The following is a 10,555-nucleotide window of genomic DNA, read 5'->3' as shown; positions in this document are numbered from 1 at the left end:
TACTTCCAAAGAATTTTTATAATTTCAATTGGCAAAATATTATTTTCAAATCAATCGCAACGAATCTCTATAAAATCTGAAGTTTAAAAAACAATAGAATTCACTTCAAAGTAACATACATACGTGGCCCTATAGACCTTCACAAAACATAATGAACCTAAGAATTAAAATTGAAAATTCATAAAAGAAGTTTTTAAAAATATTTAAATTTTTTTTTAAAGAAATTTTTTTTTAATTTAAGGGGCCTCTAATGTCGCATGGGCACGTAAGCATTTACACGCGTCTTTGAAATCAGACACTTGGCATCTTCCTACTCTCCCCCAAACTCTATATAAACCAGTTGCCTGTATTTGAATCATCATTCGAACATCTTGCGAACTTGCTTGTTAGAATTACTGAAAATCTTCGAATTATTTGTCCGTAACGATAACTCCACGGTTGAAAATGGCGTCCAACAATCAGATCAGCTACAAGGCCGGTGAAACCAAGGGTCAGACTCAGGTACTCTCTTGCTCTTGATCATTTGTAATTCTTGAATGCATTGGCTTCTGATCGCAACAAACAGAATTCGATGTGAATTCGACATGTTTTTTTTTTTTTACAGGAGAAGATTGGACATGGAGTCGACTCTGTGAAGGACCATACTGAGGGAGCCAAAGATAACACTGGGAACTACTTCACCTCCGCCAAAGACAAGGCTGGGGAAACCGCCCAAGCCGGCAAGGACAAGGTGACCGGCGCAGGCCAAGCCACCTGGAACAAGGCCGGTGAAACTACGGAAGCCGCCAAAGACAAGGTGACCGGCGCTGGCCAAGCCACCTGGAACAAGGCCGGAGAAACTACGGAAGCCGCTAAGGACAAGGTGACCGGCGCAGGCCACACCACCGGGGACAAGGCTTCTGAGACTACAGATGCCGCCAAGGATAAGACCAGCTGTGCAGCTCACACCACCAGGGATCATGCGTCGGGAGCTAAGGAATCCGGCAAGGAATCAGCTGAAGCCGGCAAGGAGAAGGGTGGCAATATCATCCAGAAAACCGCGGATGCACTGAAGAATACTTTCGGCGCGGGGGCGGAGCAGAAAGCGGACCAATAAATTGAATATTGAATTCCAATATTGAATATTGTTATTTGCTTCTGCTTTTGTTTTGGTTTTTGTTTTGGTATGTCTGGGGTCACATGTTCATTTGGATGTTAAATGAATATTGTAAATGAGGAAGCCTTTTCCTTTGAATTTGGTGTGCCAATTTGTGGGTGTGGCTTTCTTGTGTCTTTGTAATTTGGTCGTATTAACTAATACTATTTCTATTTTGTTTCAAGTTCTTGGAATTTTTTTTATATTAACGCAATGATATGTTAGCATTTTGGTTTCTTAGTGAAAAATGATTAATGCCATGAGTTTTCTATTCTTGCGTTTTAACAGTTAGTTCGACATTTATAAAAATTCACTAGAGGTAGAAGAAGCTATATCATCAAATTTTTCAATACAAAAAATATGTTCATTTAACTCATCATTCCTACCACTTGGCATGATACCAGTACTACCAGGTTTAGAAGTGCGGTTAAGTATGTTGTAGTCTTAACACACAAATCTCCCCAAAATTTGAGTGGATCGCAAGGGATGGCTTAAAACCCAAATATATGTCAATATAGTATGTGCTTGTGTGCATTTTGTTGGGTTGTACGCTCACTCCTGAAAAATCAGTGACATTATCAATTCTAGCAACTCTGACTAAAAGGTCAAGCTGAGTCCCAAATGTCGACAAAGAAGTTAATAGGTGGGGACAAGATTTGTCAAAGTTGGGTGGAGAATTTGAAAACGTGGGATGCGCAGAAATTTCGTGGATACGCGTTTTTAACGCGTATCCACACTGACAGGAGGCTCTATAAATAGAGCTCTCCTCTTCATTCTGAAATTATTCCTTCTTCGAGTTTTCTCTCATCTTATAATATTCTATAATATTTGTGAGGTGTTTGTTCTCCTGTATTAAGAGAGTGTGCGTTCTCTTTGGAAACACAGTGAGTGAGTTGTACACCACAAAATATTATAGTGGAAATTCTTTTCATCTTGCCCGTGGTTTTTACCCTAATAATTTTTAGGGGTTTCTCACGTAAATCTTGGTGTCCAGTTTATTCTTTATTTTCGGGTTTTATTATCTCAAATTCCGCAAGTGGGACCAACAAGTGGTATCAGAGCCTTGGTTTAAATTTCTTAAAATTCTGAGTATGCTCTGTGGTTGCAGCCTAGACTGATCTTCCACATCACAAAAGATTTTTTGGGATTTTTATTTAAGGCGGTATTATTTTTTCCAGTCTACTAAAATTGTTGTAGACATAATGGCGGGAAGGTACGAGATAACAAAGTTCAACGGAAGCAATTTTATGCTGTGAAAAATAAAGATACAAGCAGTTTTCAGAAAAGAGAATTGCTTGGCGGCTATTGANAGATTGACAGGTAGTAATAGATATTTTTAATTTGTGTGTATGCATCTAATTATTTTTCTAAATGAAAAATCTATATACCTATAAAAATGTGGATAATAAAAAAATTTTCCAATTATATATGAACGATCATAATTATCCTTCACATGTTATTTCTTTTCATTATCAAGCGACACGTGTGATAATTTCACATTGTGTCTATTAATTAATTATTAATACTAAATAGCCACATTTTAAAGTTATAATTTTGTGTTTTTGCCTTTCTCATGTTGTCTTTCTTTCATTATATATATTTAGTTATGACATATTGCATTCAATTTCTTTTCTTAAAAACGTATTTTATTTTATTCTATATATTTATAAAAGTGTGGATAATGGAAAAAAATTTCAATCGTAAAAATGGGCGTAAGATAAAGTTGTATATTTATATTTAATTAATTATATTTAACAAAAGTAAGTTATCTTCATGTTCTTAAATGTTTGATCTAATATTTAAAAAAAAATACTATTAAATTTACTTAATATTACTATTAATTATTTTTCTCATTTTAATAATTTTTTTGGACTTTCATTTTAAATTTTAAATTAAATTAATTATGTTATTTATTGAGCTATTTCACAATCCTTTGAATAAACTCAATGAATTATTGAAAATAATTATAATGTAATTAAATTTGAAAAAACTTCAAAAAATTATATACATGAAATACCCATGATAAAGTATCTGAATCCTTTGAATGGAAAGTCATTCAAATAATTATAAATTAAATATATTGATAAATGAAAAAATAAAAAAAAATGTCACCATTAGTACTTTTAAATTAAATAAATGAAGTGAATCGAAAGAAAAATTACATTTAATCAATGTATTTAATTTATTTTGTCAAATTATTGATTTCTAAATGCATTAACAAATATAATATTTTATAACCCAAAATTTAATTGTGAATTTAAATATTATTAATAAAAAAATTACTAAATTTGAATTAGAAGTACCTAGAAAAGTGTGGATGAAATGAACTATTAATCCACACATTATATAATATGATACTAGAAAGATATTTTTATAAATTAAAATGAGAGAGAGATATGTGGAAAATCAATCAATTTTTTCATTAGTTTTTTTCCTACTAAATCAAATGATTAAATTATTTTAATTTCTCTCACAGTTTCTATTTTATTTATGTCTCCCGAAAATTATATATTATCAAATAGTATTTAATTATAACAATAATGAAATGTCAATTTATTTATAATTGTAGAGTTATTCTCACACATATATAATGCAAATTATATTGACAAATTAAAAGTAATCAAATAGTAACTAAAAAAATTCAATAAACAATTAATTTGAACGAAAAAATATAATATATTTTGAGCTCATTCGATCACCTCTGTTATTTTTCTTTAATAAACTAACTTCATTACTGAAAAGATGTTAGGATCGATTTTGACACCAACAAGAGGTGTTTCAAACACAATTATCTCAATGAGCTGCAATAGCTCGTATTCTAAGAATGTTAATACTGATAAATTAAATTGAGTTTGATTTTCAAACCAAGCGGGAAAATCTCGAAATAATCTTCGTTAAGAAAACTGAAATAAAGCAGTTAAAGTTTTAGAACAACTTAAAATAAGCAAGGATTAGTCCGAATTTGTATCAGTTCAGTTATGGTGAGAACTAAAACTGATATCAGTTGAACTTGTCATAATAGTTTTAAGGTAGTTGTAATACAATAATAAAAACAAGTAAAGAGACGAAATTTGTTTATGGATATTAGGAGACTTCAAATGTTCTTAAGTCATCTTTTCTACCTCGAGGGTAAAATCCAATATAAGACTTTGATTTATACAACACTTTGTATAAACCAACTCAGCTAAGAACTTATCCTACTGTCTAATTGGACTCCTAGCACTCAATTAGACTGAAGGTAGTACCTATTAACCAGCACTTGTTAAATGTCTTTGTGCGAAAACTATATATACAAGTTTAGCATCTTTGTGCAAGACTCACTCAACTTATCTTTAAGCTTAACTCACTTCTATGTGAATGATTGTGTGCGCGTACGTGAGAACTGATCTATTAATACAATACGAAGGTGTTATCACACACTGAGATATTTGTGCTTCTAAATTAAGCTGATAATATTTTGAAGTGTTCTCTTAAATTTGGGCTGGTTGCTTCTTGTAAGCTGATATGAATTATGTGTGTCCCATTTTCTTCGTCTTATGTGTATATTCTTCTATTCCTCATACACCCCCTTTCTTTGATGGTCTTCATCTTGTATTTATAAAGGCGAAGCTGATCGAACATCAAAACTCATCAATTATGTATGTTTCAATTTGAATCTGTTTCCCAAAATGGTGTCTTCACTTTCTGAAAACCATTCTAGAAACTTTCTACTTTAAGCTCTACTGCAACGTTCATTTTTGTACCTTTGGTCGAACAATTGCTTGTACCTTTGTACAAAGCTGGATTCCTCTTGAAAAGCTTTCTGCGATATGTGAACTGGTCTGCTTCAAACTGTTGCTCTGAACTGATCAGCAACTAGTCTTCGGCTGGATTAGTGAAATCAGTTGGCTCGTCAGCTTGAACAGATTCAGTTGAACTAGTTCGCTGGGCTATTCATCAGTTCAACTCTTCATTAGCTGGCCTGGCTTCTGAATGTCATCTACCGAATCACATATCAGCCGGACAATCAGTAGAATTGGTCTTTGAGATATCAGTTAGACTGGTTCAGTTTGGACAATCAGTTACCACTGTTAGAGTAGGTGCACGTCGTGCCAAGTGTTGGCCGAGTGTTCACAATGAAACTCTATGTATAAACAGTCTTTATTTTAATAATATTTGAAATTATTGTTTTGGCACATCTTTATCTGTATACCCATGCTAGTTGCATAGATAAAGCCCTTGAATATACAAATAGTAGAAAGAATATGAGATGCTCATATGATGAGTATCATGAAACTCATATTTGGAATACTGTATATTCTAAACGGTTCCTAGTCGATTCAGCCGCCGCTAAGAAGGATATAGGCCGCTCGAGCTTGAGACTAGTATCTGCGATGTGAGTACCATGTTTCATTGGTAGGGGACATTGTGATGTCCGAGCATGCAGATAGGTGCTCCTGGTAGAGTGCACTGAACAACCCTCCATTAAAGGACTTTCCAAGTGGTTCTCACTTATCGAGTGGAAAAGTCCTAGTTTATGGTTGTACACCATTAGTCCTTATGACCCGGGACAACATTGAGACTCTATGTGCTAGAATTACACTTTGACTTGTTTACCGACTCTCATGGGGTCATCAGGTGGCAAGGTTGGGTGTTCTGTCGAAACATATAGGAGTCGATGCATTGTAGTCGGGGATTCACCGCTTACCTACGGGTATGGATATCCTATGTGTTTTTCATGTATATGTAGTTTGAAATCTCTGATCAGAGTATGGTGGTAATTATGAAAGGGGTTTCATAGATTACACCATCGATGCAACTACGACATGACACATAGTATCGATTCATTGACAACTCTCGATAAACCAATGGTTGTCGAATCGGTCGGGATATATGAGATGAAGGGACCGTACTGTACGCTAACCATAATTGAATGGTTCTTGCAGGCACTATCATTTGATACCTAGGGAATCATGTAAGCGATGCTGCTAGGCGTTTAACATGATTGGTTGGGTACTATCAGACTTGAGTTCTGACGTTCTTATTATCAAGGATCAAGATANGCGGTGTTTGACCTATATCTAGAACAGCTAGATGTGAAAACGACGTCTCTTCATGGAGATCTTGAAGAAGAAATTTATATGCTACAGCCAGAAGGTTTTGCGAAAAAAGGCAAAGAGAACTTGGTTTGCAGGTTGAACAAATCTCTGTACGGTCTCAAACAGGCGCCGAGGTGTTGGTACAAGATATTTGACTCCTATATCATGAGCCTTGGATACAACAGACTGAGTGCAGACCCTTGTACGTATTTCAAGAGGTCTGGTGATGATTATATCATTTTGCTGTTGTATGTGGATGACATGTTGGTAGCAGGCCCCAACAAAGATCAGGTCCAAGGATTGAAGGCACAGTTGGCTAGGGAATTTGATATGAAGGACTTGGGACCAGCAAACAAGATTCTAGGGATGCAAGTTCACCGAGACAGAAGTAACAGAAAGATTTGGCTTTCCCAGAAAAATTATTTGAAAAAAGTCTTGCAACGCTTCAACATGCAAGATAGTAAGCCAATTTCGACCCCTCTTCCTGTTAACTTCAAGTTATCCTCCGAGATGTGTCCTAGCAGTGAAGCAGAGAGGATTGAGATGTCTCGAGTACCATATGCATCAGCAGTGGGAAGTTTGATGTTCGCCATGATCTGTACAAGACCGGACATTGCTCAAGCAGTGGGAGCAGTTAGTCGGTATATGGTGAATCCTGGACGAGAGCATTGGAGCACTGTTAAGAGGATCCTTAGATACATTAAGGGTACCTCGAATGCTGCATTATGTTATGGAGGATCGGATTTTACACTCAATGGCTATGTCGATTCAGATTATGCTGGTGATCATGATAAGAGGAAATCTACTACTGGTTATGTGTTTACACTTGCAGGGGGAGCAGTAAGCTGGGTTTCAAAACTGCAGACAGTTGTGGCGTTATCTACAACAGAGGCAGAATACATGGCAGCTACTCAAGGTTGCAAGGAGGCAATATGGATTGAAAGGTTATTGGAGGAGATCGGGCACAAACAAGAGAATGTTCCTTTGTTTTGTGATAGTCAGAGTGCCTTGCACATCGCAAGGAATCCAGCTTTTCATTCCAGGACGAAACACATTGGTGTCCAATTTCACTTTGTGCGAGAAGTAGTAGAAGAAGGAAGGGTGGATATGCAGAAGATCCATACAAAGGATAACATAGCTGATTTTCTGACCAAGCCAGTGAACTCTGATAAGTTTGAGTGGTGTAGATCCTCAAGTGGCCTAGCGGAAACGTAAGCAGCATATAATGGCAAGATTGAAAGGATATGTGGAGATGTGTTTGATTCTCAATCAAATCTCCAAGTGGGAGAAATGTCGACAAAGAAGTTAATAGGTGGGGACAAGATTTGTCAAAGTTGGGCGGTGAATTTGAAAACGTGGGATGCGCAGAAATTTCATGGATACGTGTTTTTAACGCGTATTCACACTGACAGGAGGCTCTATAAATAGAGTTCCTCCCTTCATTCTGAAATTATCCCTTCTTCGAGTTTTCTCTCATCTTATAATATTCTATAATATTGTGAGGTGTTTGTTCTTCTGTATTAAGAGAGTGTGCGTTCTCTTTGGAAACACAGTGAGTGAGTTGTACACCACAAAATATTATAGTGGAAATTCTTTTTATCTTGCCCGTGGTTTTTAGTCTAATAATTTTTAGGGGTTTTTCACGTAAATCTTGGTGTCCAGTTTATTCTTTATTTTCGGGTTTTATTATCTCAAATTCCGCAAGTGGGACCAACACCAAAGATGTCTCTTGACACAGTGTTCATTAGCCAAGATAACGCTAATGCATCGACTCATTCCCACTAAGGCAAATGCTTGCCTCTTCCAAGTGCCATCAATAAATGGAATTTTGTTCTTGTTAACATCGTCCTTACTCCAGACACCATATCAATTGACCACTGATTAAGTGCATACCTGGATTGAATGAACAATGGATCATTAAAATTGATTTTTTCCATGAATCTATTCCCTCGAACAGCTCACAAAAGAAGCCAAAAATCAACTGCTCGCACTCGTATACTGATACTGCGAAGAAATTGGATAAGTATCTGTGAACTCAGGTGAAATATGGGGAAAAATCGCCTAAGATCAAGGCTCTACCACTGGTGAAGTTTGGATTTCGTTACGTTTAAACTGACTACTTTGTATTGTGACAATAATACAGCTCTGCGAATTGCGACGAATCCTATGTTTCATGAGCGTGCGAAACATATCCGGATTGATTGTCATTGTCGCTTGTTTAGGGAGCAAATCAAAGATAAAACTCGAGAGAATTGTAGCGCTAGCAGATGTATTTGTTCAGATTTTTCAATACAGAAAATGAGTTCTCATTTGACTAAATAATCGTAGCATTTTAACACTTCGGCTAAGTAAATATAAATTATAACAATATAATTCATTATGTAAAGTTCACGTAGCGATACATATCAACAAAAATGATAATCGTGAATCATTTTATAAAGCGCATCTCCTTTATGCATAATTAAATTTTATTACAATTCTTTCGTTTTCTTTTCTTCTTTTTTTTTTTTTAACAATTATATATGCAACTATTCTAGTTGTTCGATTGACAGGTAGTAATAGATATTTTTAATTTGTGTGTATGCATCTAATTATTTTTCTAAATGAAAAATCTATATACCTATAAAAATGTGGATAATAAAAAAATTTTCCAATTATATATGAACGACCATAATTATCCTTCACATGTTATTTCTTCTCATTATCAAGCGACACGTGTGATAATTTCACATTGTGTCTATTAATTAATTATTAATACTAAATAGCCACATTTTAAAGTTATAATTTATTGGACTTTCATTTAAATTCTAAATTAAATTAATTATGTTATTTATTGAACTATTTCACAATCATTTGAATAAACTCAATGAATTATTAAAAATAATTGTAATTAAATTTTTTAAAAAAATTCAAAAAATTATATACATGAAAGACTCTTGATAAAGTGTCTGAACGCTGGAGAGTCATTCAAATAAACTAAAATTAAATATATTGAAAAATGAAAAAATTAAAAAAAAAATTGTCAACATTATTACTTTTAAATTAAAAGGAAATTTTATTTAATCAATTTTTTTAATTTATTTTTTCAAATTATTAATTTCCAAATGCATGAACAAATATAATATTTTATAATCCAAAATTTAATTGTGAATTTAAATATTATTAATAAAAAATACTTAATTTGAATTAGAAATACATATAAAAGTGTGGATGAAATGAAAACGTTCATCCGCATACATTATATGATATGATATTAGAAAGATTTGTTGTAAATTAAAATGAGAGAAATATGTGAAAAATCAATCAAATTTTTCATTAGTTTTTTTCCAACTAATTCAAATAATAAATAAAATAAATCGAATGATTAATTATTTTAATTTCTTTCATAGATTCTATTTTATTTAGGTCTCCCTATAATTATATATTATCAAATATTAATTCAGTATAACAATAATGGCATGTCAATTTATTTGTATTTGTAGAGTTATTCTCACTCATATATAATGACAATTATATTGACAAAAAGTAATCGAACATTAACTAAAAAAATTCAATAAAAAATTAGTTTGAACAAAAAATTATAATATATTTTGAGCTCATTCACCTCTATTATTTTTCTTTAATAAAATGACTTAATTACTAAAAAGATTTTGGTATGTGCGCTTAATAAGATTATCTTATATAACGTTGTTTTTTTTTCTTGTTCAAATATAGACAATTAGTGATCGGTGTAACTTGTTGTTGAATCGGATAAATATGTGCAAATTGAGTTGAAAGAATGTAAATATAATAATTCAGTGTAGATATTTATTTAACTAATATGACAATTAATTGGTTTATAATAAAATGATTATAAGTTAATTAAAAGAATATATGCATTTGTTGTGAAAAAGTAAAAATTTACGGTAAAAAGTAAAAATCTCAAATTCTCAAAATTATCACACTACACACTTTATAATATTTTTCTCTCAACTCAATTGTGATTTTCTTCACAAATGAGAGATCTATTTATAGAAAAATTTTACAAATAATCCAAAAATAAATTACATCATTACCTTCATCATCACACACAAATTTCAATATTCAACACCTAATTTTCAACATTCAAATATTCAACATTCAATATTCAAATATTCAATATTAAAATATTAAATTTTCAACACTCCCCCTTATGATGAAGATCATAATGATTGTCTTCATTACGTGTTTTTATACTGTCTCGTTAAAAACCTTACTAGGAAAAACCCATTGGGATAAAAACCATAGTAAGGGAAAAAGAGTGCAGTCACGTAAACTCCCCCTCATGTTGACACGAACAATTCTTCACAGATTTCGTAGATTG

General features: G+C 33.1%; 1 protein-coding gene across 2 annotated transcripts in view; it reads left to right on the top strand.

The window, feature by feature from the left end:
* Nucleotides 1-344: 344 nt before the first annotated feature.
* LOC140990863 (uncharacterized) overlaps nucleotides 345-10,555 on the top strand; it is a 21,343-nt gene continuing 11,132 nt past the window's right edge. The window contains exons 1-2 of one of the 2 annotated variants that reach the window (XM_073460696.1): nucleotides 345-501; nucleotides 605-1,319. In XM_073460696.1, the coding sequence (XP_073316797.1) occupies nucleotides 445-501; nucleotides 605-1,096 (549 nt within the window). In that variant the 5' untranslated portion in view covers nucleotides 345-444 and the 3' untranslated portion in view covers nucleotides 1,097-1,319. Of the gene's footprint in view, nucleotides 502-604; nucleotides 1,320-10,555 lie in introns of those variants that run through there. The other variant, XM_073460695.1, reaches the window with a different exon arrangement.

Source organism: Primulina huaijiensis, chromosome 13 (genome assembly GCF_012295235.1).
Source record: "Primulina huaijiensis isolate GDHJ02 chromosome 13, ASM1229523v2, whole genome shotgun sequence".
Classification (NCBI taxonomy): Eukaryota; Viridiplantae; Streptophyta; class Magnoliopsida; order Lamiales; family Gesneriaceae; genus Primulina; species Primulina huaijiensis.
This window is presented reverse-complemented; position numbering and strand designations above follow the sequence as displayed.